Raw genomic sequence first — 23212 nt, 5'->3', positions numbered from 1 at the left:
CCCGTCTCTATAGAATGTCCTATTTTATTCAAATTGTACTTTAACTTGCAGTGGCCTGTCAGGGAGCCAGTAAGAGGTTTAAGACTGTCCCAGCTAAGTTCAAGGAGTCTTTCAGAGTTACTCCTGGAAGGAGTTATGGATATCTTTGATCGTCTCATACCCTTTGACTTCCGCCAGTGGGCAGCAAACTGAGATTCTTCCCTGCTCCTAAGTGGTTGCACAGTATATCCTTTAGACGTACCGCACAAAGATTCGGAACTACGCAATCGCATTTTGGCTATATGCTTTGCGCCATATTTAGTGAGCCCTTGTGGGCTCCCAGATGGTTGAAAGCAGTTTTACAACTGTCCACAAGCTTTGATGCCATTTTTAAAAAGTCGGAGGCCTTTTACGCTGCCTAACTATCTGACATATTCTGTCCCTATTTGTCCTTCCACGGAGATATTCGCGAACACAATCTTCGATTGCGAAGACTTTCGCCTAAAATATGGTCGGCTATTTGTCCATTGGCAGACTTTTCTGAAATCTTGGTCCATGTACGCCTGCTATTATCCATCAGTGTCGCATATGCAATAACTAGTTTTGCTACTATATTAAAATATCATTACTTTAGTTTAGGTATATTTCCCAAGTCTCTGACAGGGGCAAAACGCTCATGTAGCCTTGCTGTCCAGAGTTACCCCTCTATTACTACGTTTATACGCACAGAATAATCGACTTAATTGAAAGCGCATTGACACCGTACACATTTCGCTCTAGTGTTTATACTTACGGCTTTATATCGGCATCAAAGTAACCGTCTTCAAAAGCAAACAAAATAAGCTGTTTTCATTTGACATTTTATAAGTTAACATAATGGAAAGTGATACAAATCTAGTTTTATTCGGCATTATAAAATCGTGGCAAAGAAATAGAACGATTATTATTAATCAGCTTTTAAATACTGATGCGATTATTTGGAATTTGAGCGGAACAGCTGATCTCCAATTCGCTTTGAGTGAGAGCGGTGTTTATACACTCTTTCTAACTGTCTGGAGAAATAAACTACCGATTTGAAATGGAGTGTGAGCCAAAACACTTCGCTCTTTCAAAGCGAATTGAAATTCAGTTTATACATATGTTTTGAATCGCGGCGAAATGCATTAAAACGTAGTATATACTTCTTCTGAGAACTCGATTTCTGTCCCTGCCAAGGTGGTTATAGTCAAGTTGACTTTCCTTGTTTTGTCAAATGGGACAATTTTGGACTTTAGTGGATTTATTGACAAGCCCTTTTCAGGACACCAATCATCAGTAGATGCAAATATGCACATTAAGGTGGTCCAAAAATGCATGTGAAAAAGAAAAGTCGGGTTTGTTATGCTCTCACCCCCTAGGATTGTTCTATACCGAAAAAATATACCCGTATTTTTCATTTTGAAATCAGGTCCCTTAAAGCGCCCAAAGTTTTCCATGTATTTTATATATGGAGAAAAGAACTTTTCGTAGAAATGGTATAGAATAGTTAAAAATTAATATATTTCTACCAGAAAACTCTGTTTATCTGCAGGAGATTCCCGGTAATAATACCCAATTGGTTATTTAACAATTTTTTCATCGCAACTATCATTTATAGGTCCGCCAAAAATCCACAAAAACCCCGAAAAATGCAATGGGGTGACCAACAAAAAATCGTTAGTATTAAAATCTGGTAAAAAAAAAACAATTGGGTATTATCACTGAAAGTCTCCTTAAGAGAACCAGAGTTTTTGGATCGAAAAATATTGATTTTCGAGAATTCTATACCATTTCTATGAAAAATTTTATTTTTCCCAATTAAAAATACATGGATAACTTTGAGCGCTTTGAGCCACCTCTAAATATTTTTTGATTTCAAAATAAAAAATAGGGGTACACTTTTTCCGATATAGAACAATCCTAGGGGGTGAGAGCATTACAATTACGACTTTACTGTTTTTGGACCACCCTAATGCACATACATATGTATGTAGTTTAACAAAACTTTGTAGTTCAGTTCAATTTAAATTAACATGTAGGCGCATAGAGTACTACATATGAATGCTCATATTGTATACTGGCAGTGATAAGAATATACCTTTGTTCATACTCACAAAACAGGTATTATGTACATGTTCGTGTAAACAAAATTACTAAAATGCTTGGAGCTATATATTTTCTATTTTTCGCAAATAATTATTATTCTCGCGGAACCCACCAAAACCCAATCTAGCATACCAACCTACCAAATGAAAAAAGAAAAACTACCAGTTTTGGTAGGGAAAAGCCCTTGTGTGGCAACACTGATACTGTGTAAAAATGTCCCACTCCAATATTTATAGCTCAATTCTGTTTCGGTGACAAAAATGGTTTTTACTGACAAATTTAAACTTTTTCATATATTCTTCTGTAATAAAAACTGTGACAAGAATTTGTCACTGATACAGAATAGAGCCGTTAATTACTTTTAAATAACATGACTTTTAAATTAAGGCGTGCGAGTGAACGTTTTAGATGACTGCGAATGGTGCTACGGGGCGTATACGTTACATACGCAACTATGGGTATACATATTTATGAGCACGAGTGGTTATTTTTGTTTATTTTTTTTTTAGTATATCTTTACAAATTAAAAACAATTTCGTGTTGGAATCTTGTTCTTTACACAAAACTGAAGATAATACATTATCTAACATAAAAGTGCCTCCGTTTTCGACCAAAAATACCTTTTTGTCGAAAACTGTAACAACATGTAGGTGGGGCGGGAATTCATTTCTCCTCTACAAATTTGCCTGACTCCTTCATGAATCTGAGCAGTTTCTTGAGGGAAATATAATGTATCTCATCCATTCTCAATATAGCCGACCTAAAAAATGGTACATTTTAGGTCTGACGAAGGCCGACCGACGTCTGCAGATAAAATGTTTTGTAGTATTCTCATCCCATCCTCCAAACAAGATATACACAGTGGATCGTCGATGATGTCTGTGGTGACCAAATGTCGTCCCCAGGGAGTATGCACCGGTCCAATTGGATACTACAGAAAACCGCAGTTCGCCAATTCATCAGCCAGTACCACTCAGCTCCAGTACTAGTGATTTCATAACTCAACGTATTCATGCAGACCTCTGATTAATACATACACACAAATATATCTACATTGATGCGAGTTGCGTTTACGACGTTCGCTTGCTCGGCAGTCTGTCTGCTGGCCTGCTGCGGATGGCCAAACTTTATTGCCAATAGTCAACAACGAACAGCATTCGTGGATAGTTGTTTGCTTGCGGTATTTTGCAACTTATTATTTTCGAAAATTTCTCGGCGAAATCTAATTGTGAATTTTGTGTTCAGTACGGCTAGGAAATACGACAATAACGCGAGTGCGAAAAAAGGGGAAAAGTGAAACGTGATTTTTTTAAATGGTAATTGAGCTAATCAGATCAACATTTCTGCATACATACAGATTTAAGTAATCACTGATCTAAAAATAATTTGCATACAGACATACATTTGTATGTAGTTCTTTGAATGTTTGTTAATGAAAGCAATTTAATAAACAAATTGATTGAAAGTGATTGAATGTTTATGTGACAAAAGTGTTGCAGTGCGATTGCAATTTCATTTGTATTCCAAATTAACATACTTACATACATACATACATACATATGCATGTATAAAATAGCTATGTGTATGAACATCCAGTTATGTTTGAATGCAGTTCATTAGTTGCATTCACATCGCATAAATGAAAATTTGAAATGAGAATAAAAGAAGAAACAAAACAACAAAACTTGATTCCGCTAAACAATAAAGTCATTACAGAAATATGTATTTAATGTGTGTATATGAGGGTGAGCTAATTCTTTGGACCATAAAAATTTGAAATCTCCATAGTGATTTGCTTGTAAATGGGGTTGGTTGCGGAGGGAATACAAAAAAGTGTTGAACAATAATTGAATTTTTCCACACTTCTGAAATTGCTGATCGTTTAAAAACCTTTCAGCAAATGTTTCTATTCTTTTCATATAAATTTTGAGTCACTAAGAACAATTTTATCAAGCAGGATTTAAAATTTATCTTTGACTTCGCTTTTCTGAGGATTTCGCTAATACAGCAAAAAGACGTGGTTATTGTAAAAACTTGGTAAAAATTATAATTTTTTTTTAATGTAAGTAATGACTTTTTCATAAAAAAATTTATATATTTTTGTCACGATAGCACTAAGCTTGGAGTATAAATTTCGAAAAAAAAATAAAATTAACAAGCGAAAATTGAATTTTAAAAAGTTGCATTTTAAATCATTTTGATCAGGTGTTGTAAGTTTTTGGTTTCATGGACCCTAGCGGGTATCATCTTAATAACAAAAATTATAATCTAACCAAGAAAATTCGAGGTTTCTCGATGACATCAACATAAAGTACGCAAAGCGGGGATAAAAAATATTGAAAAAAATAAACATTCACTTTTAACCATTAAAAATCACAAAAAAAAAACGATATAGAGCAAAAGGATTAAAATAAGGGTTTGCAATACTAAATAACGAGATGTTAAAAAAAACCTTTAAATAAAGCCTTTCATGAAGAAAGACTTCCATTTCAAAAGTAAAAAAAAAAAAAAAATTTCATCAAAACTGCATACTTTTTCTTTTGACTTGTATCAAAAATTTATCACTTGAAAGTGAAACATGGACATAACTTTTTGGTAACTTCAAAAGCATACATACGTTTTTTGTAATTTAAAAACCAGAAAGAAATTCTTGTTCAAAAAAACTGACCATAAATTTTTGATCAATCAAATATTGGCCATACATTTTTAGCAATTTAAAATCTGAACGCAAAAGGTTGGGCTTACAAACTTACCAAGCATTTATGTTCAGTTTTGATGTCAAATATAAAAAAATGATAAAAAAAATGTTTCGTTTGAAAAAAAAACAGGACATACTTTTAAGCCATTAAAAAATTAGACATAAATTGTTTTCTATTTCAAATTCGGCCATATGTAGAAATATTTGCCAAGTTGTTAAATTATCAAAACAATTTTATCAAAAATTGAACCCTTGAAAGTAAAAATTAGACATAATTCTTTGTTTATTGAAGAAATGGACATACATTTTTGGTAATTTAAATACTGAAAGAATTATTTGTTCAACAAAAAATTTGCCTTAAATTGTTGGTCAATAAAAATTTTTACATAAATGTTATCCCTTCAAAAACTGAACGCTTTTCAGCCGCTCAAAAATTGGTCTAAAATTACTTAAATTTTATGTCCTGTTTTTTAAATGATTAAAATTTTAATTCATACATATGTACATCAAACATTAAACGCTTCAAAGTAAGCACTGGACCTAATTTTTTGGTCATTTAAGAATTAAACATTTATTTTTGCCTATTTCACAATGGGTCATAAATTTATATTAGTTAAAATACTTGCCATAAATTTTTGTTATTTTAAAACTGTCTCTGAATTTTTAGCTGCGTAAATTATAAAGTACATGTTCGAAATAATTTGAACTTACCGATAACTCCTGATTTTTTTTTAATGTGTTGCGCATTTTCTTCCATATAAAAAAGTTATTATATCTTGTTTGGAAGAGAATGCGCCACACCGTCACCAAAAAAGAAAAAAAAATTGCCAAACATCAACAGTAGCCTCAGCTACTTCAAACTTGCGTTTTAATTAAACTGAAAGGGCAAAAGATTGCATGCCCAAAATCTTTATAAGAAATTAATAGGCTTTAATTTTTTACGAAAGTTATAAAAAACAAATAAAATTAAATTTAAAAAAATTATTTGTTCAACCTTGTCAACATTTGGTGCGTTTATTATATATTTTAAAACGGGGTGTAGTAGTTGTAACCTTTTTCTATTTACTTATACGAAAACTACTTAGGTTTTATATCTAAGTCACAGATTAGGGGACATTCGCTGTAGAATTTAAAAGTTTCTTCATATCTTACAGTCAGTTTCGTTTTAAAAGTTTATAACCCATATATACACGAAATACATTCATACATACTTGGCCAAAAATTTATTTATTACTAGAAAATCCCAGCGGGCTTGGCTGCGCCTTCAAAGTATTTTTGTGTTTGTCTTCGCTCTCAATACCTCCAAAACTCCTAGTTAATATTTTCTTTCCCGTACAACCCGGACCGGATCCGGTAATTAGAGAATAAGCAAACAATTTTCTCTCAAAAACGGAATAATGTCCAGAAGTACGGGAACACAAAAAAACACATTTTGAGAAATAGCTGATTCAAGTGATTTTTGTTATCGACACTTGATTGCAAACACTAGGAAATTGAATTTTGGTTTCACGAATTCCATCTTATTTATAAAAAAAAGTATATAAAGATTGAAAATTCATGCAAACAAAAAAATGACAAACTAATTTGATTTCAGTTTTTATGGAATATAAATCAAGGGCGAAATTAACCGATAAATACCTAGGTTTTTATTTAAGATCTTTGCAAAATCGTTATTTTTACAAACTTTTACTAATTCCACCTGTGTGTAATCAAGTCTTCCAACCAACTTCCCAATGAGCTAGACTTAGACTTTAGACTTAGCTTAGAACCCAATGACAATGCAATATGAAAGGTGAATTGTTCCGCTAGGTGGCGCAGATGTCGATATGGTTTATATCTAGAACGTATATTAATTAAAAGGAAAGAAATAACTTTACAGGTGGGTAGGTAGTGCGGGGTGTTTTTTTTTATAATATTCACCGAAAAAAAAATTGTATTTAAAATTTTTTTTTTTTAATTACATGTTTGATTTTTTGTTTTTCGATCAAATTTCATCGTAATTTATAGTTTTCCGATCATTTTTAACCTTTATGATGGAAACTGCGTTTTCTAAAAAAACTAAATTTGGAAATTACGGTTAAAACACGACTGAAAAATTTCAAATAAAAAAAGCCATTATTTTTGGTAGAAAAAATTAAAATGACAAAATACCGGTTAAATTTGATCGCAAAAATATAAATCAAATTTTAACGGTTAAATGATGGTTTTTACTACAAAAATCGTAACCGTTACGGTCCTTGTTCTAAATAACTTAAAAACAGTAATACCTAACACCCAAATTTATAAAAAGTTAAGAAGGCTTGAAACAAAAATCGAAAATTTTTATATACAGTGTGCTTTTTTATATGCCATGAGTGCCAGGAATAACTATACTACTACTAAACCAAATTTTTGCTTATTTTTTCATAAAGAAATTCAACAGCAAAAACCACAATAATCAATTTTTTTTTAATTTCATAGAGAAACTTTGAAAAATAAAAGAAATTTTCTTTGAAATTTCCCATTTTTCAAATCAATTTCTTGCTGCCGGTTTCACCAGCAATTTAAATGGAAAATGATTTCTTACTTTCTGTCAATTTCCATATAAAATTCAAAAAACTAAAATAAATTGCTTTCGTGAAATTCGCTGTTAGACAAATTTTGAGTATGGAATGCCAGTTTCCAGCCCGTAAAGATTACCGTTGATTTTTGCTAATTTTTTCGCTGAGGGTGTTGTTGGGTACCTTCCTTCATATAAAAAAGAAATATTGTGTAGATGCTCCCACCTATGAAAAACTGTTTTTTTTTGTTAATAGGCTAAACTTTGAGGGTCTTTTAAAATTTCCGAGTATGCAGTTTTTCGGCTGCTTGTTAGGCTTTTCCAGTTCGAAAAACCTCAGGAGCTTGATGTATTTGTATATGTAAACTTTAAAGCAAACTTTAATTGTTAGAACAAGTGCTGAGTGGTGGAGGCCCTTAAACATTTTTATATCCAATTTCATTTGTGTTTATTTATACATGTAACTACATGTACATACATACTTAGGTGAATCAGTGGTCATTAGACAGCGCTAAAGTGGCTTTAATAATTTGTTGGTTTTCCCTTATAGAGATACGCGATTGTGCTAAGGAAACGTTGAATGACATGTTTGGAATTGTAAGCAAAAATATTGAAATTCCATATGCGTTGCCACTGACACGCAAAACAATTGAAGAGAGGCATAGAATGCATTAATAATAATATGTATGTATGTATGTATGTATGAGCGTATGTAAATGAAGTTAAAGACAATAAATGGCGAAAAGTAGTCAAGAATTCCAGCAGTACTATGTAATAAGGAAGGCAAAGCAGCAAAGAAGAGTGTATGTTTGTATGTAAATATGTACGCCTGTAAGTGAGTAAAGTTGTTGCAAACGCCTTGAATGCGAACTCGCAGGCAGAAGAATGCATATTTTGCAACAATACAAACACCCACAAATACTATAAAAAAATATGTATGTATATTCACATGCACAAATACAAACAAACAACCATTAAAAGATTAACATACTTGCAGTCATTTAACGATTAACATACAAACCGGCATACATATGTACATATGTACATACATAGCACCATTTGTGCACCAAGCATAAACACACACAGAGTGCTGAGTTATTGGACAGCCAGCCACCAGCCATCAACCCAACCAGTGAGCCAGTCAACCTACGAGAATGTTGCTCAATGTGCAACCAACTGAGGCATGCATATCGGGTATGGGTATGAACGCATATGTATAGGTATATGTGGGTGTATTCGTGTTTCTGCGATTACATGAATGTTTGTATGTCCAAATCTTTGGAGCTCAGTATATCCAGTAAAAAAACTGTGGTGAAGTCCTTTATGGGGATAAAGTTTCCAGAGGTGAAATTTTAGGTAGCACACAATTTCTTACACGCATGGTTGCTTTTCAGCACTCATGAAAGAAACTTAAGAAATATTTGAAAAAAAGTTCATATAGTACATTAATTTTGAAAGAAATACCATATAATGTATGTACTCTGGTTAATAATATCAAAAAATGTATTAGAACCACCGTTTAATGTTATATTTGATTCAAATTAATATTGCTGCCCCGAACGCTCTGCGCCTTGCCACTGAATAATAGGTTTACTTAAAATTACATCCGTGGTCCTTGTTCTTTCTGTATCGCATCGTGGTGAATTCACATTTCTCAGAAATTTGACAACAAAACAAAACAAAGCGAGTATTTTATTTGCTAATTTTTGCGATTTCTATTGTTTAATGTAAATTTGTCTTTTTAGGATATGTCGAGCCAACGAAGAAGGCGCAGTTGGAAAATTGAGTAATTAGTAATGAAGTAGCAGGCATATTTGGAAAATTATGCCGATAAGCAGGATGGAATTTGGGAAAGTAAGTGCATGGTTGCAGCATATCTATGTATAAAAAGTATTTAATTAAATTGTTTATAGAAATGTTATAAATCGAGTGGCTCATTTACGATGTGCTCCAAACATTTGGCGAACTTTTTTTCGCCTTTTCAGCGTGCTAAGTAACAAGTTAAGATGACTGCCATCACGGCCGGTAAGAAACCGCAAGCAAAGGGCAGACAACCTTCCAGGAACCTGCCTCCTGTCCCCGAGCCGAAGCTGCAGTTCTGCAAGAGCAGGTCAGCAAATTGCTACCCTGATCAAACGTAAACTAAAGCGCACTGCTGTGATTGCACTCCGTAAATGTGAAAACTTGGTGCATGCTGAGAAATATCAAACAAGAAAACTCTGTGATGGACGCCGTGAGATGGAGTAGCGCTGTGTGGCAAAGAAATACGGCCAATTCGACGGGCCTGAAAAATCCAAATTGGCTTTTGTGATCCGCATCCGCGGTATCAACAAAGTTGCACAAAAAGTGCGTAGTTTTACAGTTCTGTCTTCGCCACATTAAAACGGTGTGTTCATCAAATTGAGCAAGGCAACCATTAATATGCTACGTATGCCGAACCCCCTATATGGGGTTATCGAAATCTTAAATCAGTTTGTGAATTGATGTACAAACGTTGAATGGTCAAGCGTGTCCCAATCTCTGCTTTGTGATCGAACGCAAATTTCGCGAAGCGCACGAAATTCAGTGCGTTGATTCACTTCACTTCAAGAAAGCCCCCAACTTCCTGTTGCTATTCAAGCTCAACACATCAACCCGAGGCTGGCGCAAGAAGGCTAATCACTACGTTGAGGTTGGTGATTTCGGTAGCCGTGAGGATAAGATCAACAAATTGCTGCACAAGATGGCTTAAAGAAATTGTTGTTTTGTATTTAAGTAGACAATATAATTTGGCACATCTTCAAAAGACGCCCAAGCAAAAAAAAAAAAAGAAAATTAAAAAATTCCTGAAGTTGTCTTTTCACGGGTCGATTTCTGTCGACTGGAAAATTTACTTAAGATATCGACTAGCCAAAACGCTTATATTTTACGGTTGAATTGCAATTTACACGGGTAGATTTTGGTTAAACGACAAAAATCGACCGTGTAAAGGCAGCTTAAATAACGTTCAAATTAATCACCCCCTTTGAGATTGAAAATACCAATAACCATTTCATAATTTCGAAAATTATTCCATTTATATTTGTTCTTGCATTTTCCACACCACTTGTGAGGTATGCTTTTACGCGCGTTACCGATTTTTTGTTTAATGTGCTCGGTTGCCCAGGAGGCCTATTTTCACCTTTACAACTTAACTTAAACAGAATTAAAACTAAAACATGCAATATATAAAGAAAATTAAAAGTTGTCTTACATCTAGTAAACTTAAAAAATTGCACATTAAATTCATTTTTCATTATAAAATAAAATTAAATATCACAATTCAGTTTACAAAATGTGGTCTGTTTGCACCCGCAGTAAGTTCCCATGAAGCCTAGCCTAAATTCAGAATTGAAAAAAAAACGAGCAAATGGGGTCGGAAACTACTAGCCCTAAAAGCATAATGTGGAAAATGTTTGAAGAGCTGCGAAATTGTATTGCAATAATAAAAATAACAGTGCATAAATTGGAAAAAATGGTTTTTGTTTTGCTTTATAATTTTTGGGAATATTGGTTCAGATGGAATTTTTTTATTTGTTTGGTTTTTCAGCTCGTTAATGAAGCACCCAGGGTTGCACTTACTGTCTATGAAAATGTTTCGTGAAGCGTTCCAAAATTAGCTCCGAGCAACTAAAAGTTGGTTAAGCTTAAATGAAATAGTTTTTTATTAAATATTTATTCCTGGTATTTAGTAAAAAACATCAATACTAATGTATGAAAAACAAAACATCAATGCTAATGTATGAAATGAAGTAAATAAAAATCTACGAATACATTCCATCAATATTTTGTCATAGAGCCATTATTAAATTTAGACATAACTTTGTCAGGCGTTGGTACCTACGTATATAGAATTAATGCGTTGGAGAGAGATAAATATACAAGTTCAACGCGCTAATTTAGGTATCCTTGTATGTATATACCTGTTACTCGTCTGGCATATACTCCAACAACGAAAATAATGACAATTATAATTTATGTAGATCCCTGGATAAAAGATTGTCACAAGTTACTTTCGGTAACTCACGATTGAAGTTTGCAATGCAATTTCTCAGAAACACGACTAAAGATTTTCTCCAAGTGTCGGAGAATGCTATGTACTAGTTCATGAAATTCTTAAATTATCTTATTTTTTTTAGTTTAGTGTCAACCATTTATGAGTTTAATAAAATTTTGTCGTATACGACATTTGTCAAAAAATTTGCAGTCAGTTTTAGTGATATACGCGAAAATGTGATAACAATTTTTATAAATTAACCATACTTTTTACTAATCAGCCTAATCGTGAGTTTCGCCCGAACAAAATTTCGCCAACAATTTTTTCATCCACCTGTAGTGAACACTCGCAAACGAAAAGTGACCCGGTTATAGAAAATGAAACTCATGATAAAGATGAATATGTCGGAAACTAAAGAAGAACAGATAACTCTATTTGAAAGATCTTGATTAGTTTAGTACGACAGCAATACTAACGCAATTTGTACCAAATAACCGAAAAAATTTTAGTCAATTAGTCGGAAACTAAAGAAGATATCCAAAAACCACAAATTGTCAAAATGACGCTTCCGGCAATTTTCCATCCAGGCGACGATATTTGAATAGGTTTGTAAAATTACCAATAGTCAGTACTAATTTGTACTGGAACCTGCAAACTTTTACTGGAAAAGTGTATGATAACCCAAAAAATTTGCAAGAGAGCACTGAATCGAGAGCGTAACAACACGAGAGAGCTGCAAATTCTTGCTAGTGAAATTTTTACTAGCAGAAATTAGCTAGCAGAAGAAGAAGAATTAGAATAAATGTCAAAAGAATATATAAAAAGTGGTGTTACTAGCTCAGTTCATTTTGTGTATGTGTTTCGCCGCACGGCTTCTGATATCAAATTGAAAAATTTTGTTTGAATTTCTACTCACACTTACAGGTTTTGACAGTTTATGCCGCCAAAGCAAAAACAAAATACATGTAAATTTTTGTTTTTGTACTCCTGCAATCACCTTATATTGATTCGCCTTGGCACAAACAAAAGTAAAATGAGTGGAAACAAAAATATTAATGATGTACTGGACAGTGTTAGTGCTTGTGTGTAAAGCAAAGAGTTTAAAACTGATTTATAAATAGTAAAATGTTTACAGCAGATTGTCAAAGCAGTGCAACAACTGTTCACTTGCAAGTTATTGCTAGTTTTGTGTTCAATAAGTTCTTCTGCTAGTTTTCTCTTCTTCTCAATTTAACGCTCTATTTTGCTTTTACGCTCTCGCTGCAATGTTACTGTTACTATACAAACCTAATGTTACTCGCATATTTTCGAGCCTGTATGTACATTTTCGGGAAAAAGGTTAAAAAGTGTATCCATCTGCTGAAAAGATATTTTCGCAGATTCACAATTTATTTAAAATAAATCTATTAGCCCAATCTCCAATTCCATGTGAATAAATCTCCCCAGTGCTTAAATAATTTTCACCACATTAAATAGCTGCACAACACCCTAATTGCCGAAAAAGCGTTGCTTGCAACACTAGTCCTTTATGGGGACCAAACTTGGCGAAAAAAAATAGCTAAGTTTGTTTACTGGATATACTGAGCTTTGGAGGAAGCATGGGCTTGCACTGCGCGAAGATAGTTGAAAAAGCAGATAAGAAAAAAAAAAAACGTAGTGCAGAAATTCAAACTATGTAGGAAAAAAAAAATGCAACCGAAAAGGTACCTATTTACAACAAAAACTGTGCGGCTTGGAAAAATGTGTACATACTCGTATGCTGGCAACAATTTGAAGATAGCTCAATACGTACTTGTATGAAGAAGAATATCGAAAATGAAAGAAAGAAGACTTGTTTTTTAGGCCTGTCTGCTGGCGGCATATGAATCTATATCTATGGGCTTGTACGTTGTACATTTGTTTGTGTGTGTGTATAGTTGTATTTATGTATGTACATATGTACACGCAACCATTCCTTTATGAATACTTGTTTCTTGAGTCGGTGTTGTAAAACCGGTTCCACTAATCAATGAGGCTCTAATGCTGACTGCAATTGTCTGTGAAATGATTTTGGTTGAATGAAGATGAACAAAAAGAGTTAATTCTTTTTCTTTATAGGCACGTTTATACTGGTAAATAGGTAGGTACTATTCAAGAATTTTTTAAGGCTAGGTAGCTTGAGCGTGGCAAATATGTAAGTAAGGGAAATATTAAAAATGCTGGCCATATACTCGACTTTAAATTATCTAGAATCTACATATAAATGAAGGTATAAATACATTAGTGAATGCATAAATACCTACATACAGTATCGGTCATATCTATAGCACGTCATTTCAAAGTGATATTGAGTGCCACTTATGTTCATTTACTTATTTTTAAGAATTTTCAATTAAAATACAGTTCTTTCTCTAACAAAACCCATATAAACCCAAGTTTAATAATTTGTAGAAAACTACAAAAAAGTGCAACAAATTTTCACCTAAATTTCAAACTTTTTTCTCGGAAGTCTTTGAATTTTTCTGAATACACAGTTTTATAGCCCAATCAATTTTAGTCTGACAATGTGCAAGTTTCAAGTGGCTTGATTTTTTAGAATTTTTTTCGCCAAAGGTGTTGCGGTTTTCTTCCATATACAAATAAATTGAGTTTATTCATTATATGGAAGCCAATGCGACAAAAAAAAAATCTAAAAATTTAACGGTAATTCCTAGCCACTTGAAATTTGCACATTATCAGACTAAAATTGCAGGGGCTAAAAAACTGTGTACTCAAAAAAATTTTAACACTTCCGGGAAAAAAGTTTCAAATTTAGGTGAAAATTTGTTACCCTTTTTTGTAGTTTTCTACAAATTGTTGAACTTCTGTATGGGGTTCGTCTGAGAATGAACTAAATTTTAATTGAAAATTCTTAAAAATAAATAAATAAACATAAGGGGCACGCAATATCACTTGGAAATGGCGTGCTATAGATATGACAGATACTGTATGTACGAGAATATACATAGACTAATATGTATGTATATATATTACACGGGTTGAAAAAAGTGCTATTTTTTAACTTTTTTTTAATTTTCTTGTAAAATATTATCGGATTAGTGAAACCAGATGTGTGTCAAAAGCACAGGCTTTAACATGAAAACTTTTAAAAGACACTCATCGCAAATTTCTATTTTCCATATAAATAATAAGGACATGTTTTTTAAATTTTAAATTTTTTAGCTCGTTTTTAAGTCAACTTATCGGAATGACCGATATATGTATGTACATACTTATATTTGTGAAGGGAATTGAAGGATGTAAAAAAAATCTTTTAGGATTTTTCAATAAATTCAGTCCTCCATAAGTTATTCAAGGTTAAATTCGAACATGAAAAATAAATTTTTTTTTTTTTGAAATTTCGGCAAAATGTTAAAACTTATCACTAAATATCATCCCAGCTGGAAATTAATCTCTATTTTAGACAAGTGCTGGTCAGAAGATTTTCTCTCTTCCGTCTAGTTTCCGACAAGCAAAACCATCGAGGTGCTAGACACAACGGTAAAACGCTTGCTCCAATGATTCTGGACAGCTTCCGTCTAATGGACCAAATAAGAGTTTGACTCGCTGTAGTCCAGGTACTGCTAAAAAGTATCTCATTTAAGAATATCTTCCCAACACCAAAAGTGATTCTCTCAAACTGTTATTCTGGAGCCAGTCCAGGCTCTAAGAACATAAATTTATTTCAGGACAACCTATCCGGTGCCCGTCAAGGTTATCCCTTTAAGGCTGTCGCATGGCAAATACTTTCCTAACGCTAGCAACGTAAATTTATCTACTAGAGAAAACCACCTAGTACTTAATCTGGTTACCCAAGTAAAAGATATTGCGTGGTAGTGCTAATCCTGATAATTGTTTTTTTATGCTAGGGCTTGTTCAGATTCTATTGGGTGAGGACATTGAATTGGGTGAGTAAGAGAATCTATTAAGCGCCTGAATAGAATATCTGTAGAAATGATTTCCAAGCCAAAACCTGTTTTGACACAGTCCAGAAAATCTCAGTTACGGAAATCTAGCCAGACTCTCGATGGGATCAAAGCTTTCACTAGGCTCTAGAGAGCTGCAGTCCAAGATAATTTTTTTTTTTGAAATTGTTTTATTTTCTTTGAAAAATAATATCATTTAACAATTTATGAATCTTAATGCTTAATGAAGTGTGCATCACCCCCAATTATTGAGCATAATTTTTTTTGATTTTATTTTAATTTGAAATTAATAAAAATATAATAAAGATGAGATTACAAGACGAAGACGTCTCAAGCGAATCAAATCGGAGCTAAAATTTATAAGTGATATCTTCGACTATGGTAGTATCGATTTTGGGTATTAGATAGAAAGAACAATTAATTTAAATTTTTTGAGTCTCTTTAGAGGAATCTGTACTTTGCCCCCAGTGCGACACTCCTTAACCGTCTCCAATGGGGACCAAAAATGATATGTGCTATCTGTGACAGTGATATTACCGATTGAGGAGATGATACCTAAAAAATCCTTCACTTGATTTTTAAGGACCACCCTAATATTAATATATATATATATTCATACATATATACATACGACAGTAGTCATTATTGAAATATGTCTCAATTCATATGAATTTTTGGCACGTACAAAACTTCAAACTAAAGCTTCAGGGAATTTGTATAATTTGTTTAGGGCTATACCATTCATGGTGCGCAAGACTACGTACATACATATGAATGTACATATGGCGCTAATAAAATAATACAAATTTTCTACGAATAGTTTTCACACCCAAAAAAGTAAACAATAATAATTTATTAGGCAAAATTTACACAGAATAAAATGTAGAAAATTTCATAACGGTAATTTGTAAGCTTTCGCGTCAGAATTATGACATTCCATACAGAGTATAATGGGGAATGTACTTAATTTAGCAAATTATGTAGTGTCTATTTTAGTGGTACCGATGTATGTACGTACATATGTCCTAAATACCTCAAATATGTTTGTAAGAAATCAAATTTTAAATTTCTAACCAAAATTGGTAACTTTTTGTTATCCTTATAAAATTTGATAAATTGGTAATTTATTTTTCAATTTGGCAACTTTTTCCATTCTGTTCTACATGTTTGTTCAGTAGACTAGATCCTCTCCTCACATAGGTCCTTACATCCTCGTTCGGACTCCACATTGAATAGTAAGTGCCTTGTGAGAGTATTTATAGGGAAGAACACTTATTTTCTGTTAAAATTTTAGAGCAACAATGACCGTTTCCTATTATAGAAAGAGGTAACCCTGAAAAATACGCAGGGAGAAAAAGTTGTTTCAGCGCTGATTGGTTACTGAAATGGTGTGATCTGTAGCAAATTGTTTAAAAGAGGCTATTCCTATACCTAGAGTCTGCTTTTCCCGACAGTTTCCTGGTCAATTCGTCTGCTTTGCAATTACCATCAATATCGCGGTGTACATCTGGAATCATATATGTATATATATATATACGTTCCCGTTCAAAAATCTACGGCATTAAGCAAGGGACTTCACTTTGTCTATGTGTGAGTCTAAAACTGTGTGGACTGCCTTCATCATAGACTTTTTTAGATATTTGCGGCCACTTGTTGGCATATGTATATATATTGGATGGTATCTTGGCCATAACTAGACCAATGTTGATTTTCAAGTGCTCCAAACTTTGCGTTTTATACGGAGTAGTGGTGATAAGTTGGATGATCTCAGTGGTCAAATGACATTCCCTCTATGGGAAATTATGCGCCTGATAATCCTCTGTTGCAATTAAACGAATCCATGACACTGTGAATGATCAGATGCCTTCAGTGGTTTTGCGGCATGAGCCTTACATATATATATGGATGAAGTTGTATATCTTAATGCAAAATATACCATGATGTACCATGAGACAGTACCAATTTCTTAAAACGACGCGAAATCTACAAATTTGTTTCTTCGGCCACACTTAAGCCTCAAAAGCTCACGAAGCGTGAAGGGCGCACTGAAACATAGCTTAACGAATGGCTTACCGACTTTACTTTACTATTTTTTTGTAAATATAATTTTTTATGTTCCAGATGCTTAAACAGAACGCATGATCCAAAACTTCTAAGTTCGAAGCTTAGGTTCAAATTTTCTGCTCGTTCACTAGGGACTGCATCAGTTGATATGGAATTTAATCTGCAACAATTTGTCATTCACGCACGATTACTAATTGAACTGATTTAAGAAACATTGATCAGCAGCCATTTACACTGAAACGAATGTTATAAAATGTTTAATATTTAATTTAACTTTGTCTTCTTTTTACTTGCAGGAAAACAGTGAAAGTGATTTCAAAGGATTAAAGAAGTGTTTTTCATGAAGAAATTAAAAAAGTTAATAAAGCTTGAGTGAAGTGTAGAAGGCACCAACTTATTGATATCAATAAGTATGTATTATAAGTATTAATAAGAATTAATTAAATCAACGAATTAACTCAATTAAAAACTCAAATGAATAATAAATTACATAAATTTAATTAGTATACAATAAAAACCAACGAAAACTAAAATAGTAAAAACTCCATAATAAATATTTTCAACCTAAAATTTAAATTAAAATAATCAACTCTAGATACGTGAACTCACCAATAAAACTCCAAATCATTAAAAGAATTACCTACCATAAACCTAGGCAGTCGAGCGCAAATTAAAAAAAAAAACAAACCTAAACGTAATTAGCATAATTCTGCAATTACTTGCTTTTTAAATCAAAGAGAAAACTCAAACGAAAAAAAAATTTCAACCAAAAATGCTCCTCACCTCGAACAACAACACTACCAACAATCATAGCTACAGCAATCACACCATTAGTAGTGGCAGTGGCAACAATAGCAGCCACAGCATGACCACCACCACTTCAACGTCCACGTCGACTCCCACGCCGGGCTGTTCCTCCACATCGTCCAATCATACGCTGTTGGAGCCCTCAGCCGCCTGGGCACAGCTGCCCAATGTCGGCACCTCAGCGGCATCTTTGGCCGCTGCTGTCGGCGGGCCAAGCAACTCACGTCCACCATCACGTGCGCCCTCAATTTTGGATAGCCCCACCTTGGCGCGCGTGGAACGTGCTCGCTTGCGGCTGGAAGCTACGACATTGCAGCAACAGCAACAACATCAACATCACCAAATGTATACGAATGGTAGTAGTAGTGGCAGCAATGCAACCACGCTGAATCGAGAGGGCAGCTTAGAGCGGAGCATTTTGGATCCGAAGGTAAGATGAAATGTGTTTTTTTTTGGAATTCATTTGTTTTTAATTTACGGGTAATTTGTATGGGAACAGGTAAGGGGTGTTGAATAAATGTAAACTGCTCTTTTCCATTTAGATTTTAATAGCGATAAAAATATATATTTATATTTATGTACAACATTTTTAATTTAAATTTTTACAAAATGCTTTACTTGTTTTGAGGGGAATACTTACTATTCAGGCTTTGGAGGTAATATGGAAATGGCTTGTTATATAAAAAAAATTAACAATTAACCTGAACCAAAAAAGTGTAAAACTTTTGCACTTGCTTATGGAGTTCGGTCAGCGCTGCCCATACCTGGGTTAGCGCCCAAATAATTTGAATAAAATCAAATCAGCTGCTCTAATGCTACAATCGGTTTAGTATGCTTTCAATTCACTTTAGACGAGTATCTCTTGTTAAGAGTTCCACTAAGTACAATGGCTGTGCTCTGTAGAAGATTTTCTTAAACCTGTCTTTACATGTCCTAAACCCACACCTACCTTTTAGAAACCTCCAGGAAGACAATACCTCAGAAAACTGAAACGCATTATTCGGGGTTTGTTTGATGGATTCGAAGAGGACGTCTGTACAGCTTCTAAAGAACTCATTAAAGGTATGGCCTGTGAACCTTGCTGCAAAGTAGCAAATAAAGTGTTTCCTTAGTGTTACCGTGAGAAGTCTTACGTGCCGTCTGTAGACACTTCAATTTCCTTGCTGATCCGACCACTTTCGATAGTCTGTTTGTGTCACAATTAGTCCTCCTGTTGTTAACAGCTGGTCTGATCTTACCAGCTTTTAAAAACGACAGTCTCAGAGGCGATTGTATGTTTAGAGTTTGTATATATAAAACCATTTTTGCACATTCTCCTCAGTTTCCTCATTTCGCTACACATATCCCGTAGAGCAGTATTGGTCGACGTTATATTTATTTAGATACTGAAGAGATTTCCGATAAGGTCGTTGGTGACCTAAAGACTGTGACCGCAACTTGATTTTCTATAGCAAAGGCGAGTAGCGTAGAGGACGTGCGACTCCGTGTTGACTACGTTTTTGGATCCATCGACGAGGATTGGAATGGAGAGCGCGTCTCAGGCTTCTCTTCCAGCAAGTTGGTGCCTATTTCGATATCAGGCGCTTACTTATAACCGTCTATTACAGAAAACACCACTTGCAGACGGAGGTGTTAAATCTTCCTGAATGCAAACCAAGTTGGTTGTTGCTGATCTAAAGGCTTAAATTGTCTACAGAGAGCACATCATATCCATTATTTAGATTTCAGTCTGAAAAACACTGGCGTTCGTAGTGCAGTTACCGGTCTTGTCTGCCTGAGAGCATTTCAGCCCTGCTAATTTTGGCGTTGCTCGATGTAGGCACGCATGTTCCGAAGAGCTCTTTCTCGCTACGTAAGTGAAGTAGAGTCATGCTGTAAATTCCTTTGCAGATTAAGGGTCAGATGCAGACCTGACAACCACTTTCCTAGCGAAGTAGTTGCTCTGGATTTACGTAGTGCTTCTTCCGCCGCAAATTCCTGTCGGTCATAGTTACATAAGGAAAATATTCTCACAAAAAGTGCCCCGTCAGATGACGCTGCAGTCGAGTTAGGTGCGAAATTGGTACTCACGGTTTGATTTGGTTTATATTCAGAATAGAGGGTCAAATATTAGCTATTTATGTAAGGAGCAAATAATAGTCAGATTTCTGTCGATGATTGATGCTGAGTTCGGTAAGTTCCGAATAATGTAAGCAAAGCTTAGTGAGATAATATACACATATCGAATTAGTCGCTCAATAATATTTGTGAGCTCGTTTGGATTCATTAGTATTTAGACCTTTTAAATAAACTTACATTAAATTTAATATTAGCTATTAGATTCCAAATCGCAAAAGTACTTTAACGAGTTTCACTCTATCCAAAGAGAAATTACTCTGAATTACATTGGACTGGTAGGAAACTAGAGGTCAATTATACAAACTTATAAGATATAAACAGGACGAATGGATCTGCTTATTAGATTAACGTGAAGGTAGCCACTATTCGTTATTTATTTTAAGGAAATCTATAAAAAATTTCAGAGCTTGACAAAGGAACCCACTACTAGTTCACGATAAATCTCTTTGGCAACAAACTGGCGAATTTAACACGGCGATGTCATAGGAATTGGAAATTGTCCCCCGCTGCATTTCCTTTTCTATAGTTTAGAACCAGTCCTAAATTCGACAGATGGAATTTAGTTCGCTTTGAACCTCGTTTTCTATAGTTTCGAACCAGTTATAAAATCGACAGACGAAAAAAGTAACAAGATGTTTTCAAACAGTCTTTTTGGTTTTACCATGGCAGCGATTTTTAATTATTTGCAAAGAAATGTGTTTGAATCTGAAATAAAATTTGTCTAAATGCCTCGTAACCATGTCAACCTCGTAAACTTACTTAATTTTGTATCGAAAATCGGGTTATTTACGAGGTGTACGCTGTTACGAGGCATTTACGCGTTTCCATGAATACCCATATTGTATTTGAATACATATAAGAAAATCAGTTTTACTTATTAGTATTTACGACTCAAATAAAACTATATAAAATATATATATATACCAAGAAATTGTAGCCTCTAGGCCAAGCTCTTTCTGTGTCATACTTTTGATATTAGTCTAATAGTGATATTAAGGTCTTTAGTGAGAAATGTTGAAACTTATATTTATAATTTTGCACATAAATCTCTTTTACGTTCATCGTTCAATTCAGTAATAATTTTAACCTCTAATTTTTTCATATTCTAATTCATCATATTTAGGTACTATTTACTTAAGTCCAAAATTGGCATAGTAAATATGTCATAAGTGCTTTCAAAATTCCATTTTTGTTAATTACCTAAATATTTATGTACATATGTCTGTGGGTATGTATGTTTATGTAAATTGTATTTCTACTGTCCCAATTCAAACTAAACTGCCACACCAAGCCACGACCGGTGCTAATTCAAAGACAATTCCAAACGGAAGCAAATTTTTCATTGTCAAAGTTACGCCAAAAAACAGCTTAAAAGTAAAACAAAATACGTACCTGTGTAGTTATATACATACATATGTATGTACATTAGGGTGGTGAAAAAAAAAGTTAATTTAGAATTTGGATTGTTCTATACCCCTGTTGTTTTATTTTAAAATCAAAAAATACTTAGGGGTCGCTCAAAGCGCACAAAGCATTCTATGTACTCTATATGGCAAACATTGAAGTTTTCATAGAAATGATATATGTATATCGAATTTTTGTAAATCTACATTTTTTGCTTGGAAAACTTTGTTTCTCTTCAAAGGACTTCCATTATTAATACCCAATTGTTTATTTACCCATTTTTTATTACTAACTAGTTTTTATAGGACCCCAAGAAACATCAAAAAATTCAATTGGAGGGACCAATAAAAAATCGTTACTTATGGTATAATATACAATTGGGTATTATTATTGGCAGCCTTCTGAAGAAAAGCAAAATTTTCCGATCGGAAAATATTGATTTTCCAGAATTCTATACCATTTATACGAAAAGTTGTTTTCTTCTTGTTTTTGGAGCGACCTTCAAATATTTTTTTATTTCCACAAAAGCCAGCGGTATACTTTTTTTTTCGGTATAGATCAATCCAAGGGGGCGAGGGCATTAAAATTCCGATTTTACTTTTCACCCGCATTTTTTGACCACCCTAATGCACATATCTATATACATATATAACGCAGTATGCCGAACCAGAACAACTTTCAAAAAAAAAGGTGAAAGCAAAAAAAGCAAGAATTGCTAGCGAACAGCTGTTTTACCATTTGGCATACATACAATAAAAACAAAATGTTTAACACAAAAAATCAAAAAACAAAGACAAAGCTAATAGCTTAGCATTAAAATCTACATAAATATTTCATACGTGAGAGATATAGTATGTACAAACATATGTATGCAATACAATTTCGTTCTTGTTGCGACTGCCGGTTATGTGCACACTTGCACCAGTATACATATGAATTAGATACCTATGTACATATATACGTATTGCAGCCCGCTCTTTATGCTCGTAAAAATATTTGTGTAATAAAATTTAATCTAAAGCACGGTGTTTGCTTCGCTTGCAAACAATACATTCAGTGTGAGAAATGAAAAAAAGAGCAATCTCTTAGCTCGGCATTGCTTCTAACACATGAACATATGCACCTACATAAATACAGTGTTCAATGTATGTACTCGTACTTGGAACAATGTGAGTCAGTGTGCCAAATGGTCACGCTCTGTACGCAGCATATAAAACATAAACAAAGAAAAGTTAATGCAAATAAACTTAAGTAGGCATTTGCAGAATATAGGTACATACTTATGTAGGTATTTACATATTTATGTACATAAATACATACCCAAAAACATAGGACTTGGTTAACAATTCGAAAACTAACCTTTTGTTCAAGTCTCATTTTCGATAACGCAGGTGGAAAATATTTTGCTTAATATTATGATTTTAAATATTTTGTCTGTAACGTTTTATTTTATTTATTTTTTATTTTATTTTAATTTTATTTATTTTTTATTTTATTTTATTTTATTTTATTTTATTTTA

General features: G+C 33.6%; 1 protein-coding gene across 1 annotated transcript in view; it reads left to right on the top strand.

Moving 5' to 3' along the window:
- The first annotated feature begins 8316 nt into the window (after positions 1-8316).
- Positions 8317-23212, top strand: part of LOC118736362 — a 210040-nt gene continuing 195144 nt past the window's right edge. Inside the window, exons 1-3 of the mRNA XM_036466457.1 lie at positions 8317-8534; positions 17660-17773; positions 17959-18600. Coding sequence (XP_036322350.1) covers positions 18136-18600 — 465 coding nt within the window. The 5' untranslated portion in view covers positions 8317-8534; positions 17660-17773; positions 17959-18135. The remainder of the gene's footprint in view (positions 8535-17659; positions 17774-17958; positions 18601-23212) is intronic.

Source organism: Rhagoletis pomonella, unplaced genomic scaffold (genome assembly GCF_013731165.1).
Source record: "Rhagoletis pomonella isolate Grant_MI unplaced genomic scaffold, Rhpom_1.0 Rhpom_scaffold_00003, whole genome shotgun sequence".
In the NCBI taxonomy this organism is placed as follows: domain Eukaryota; kingdom Metazoa; phylum Arthropoda; class Insecta; order Diptera; family Tephritidae; genus Rhagoletis; species Rhagoletis pomonella.
This window is presented reverse-complemented; position numbering and strand designations above follow the sequence as displayed.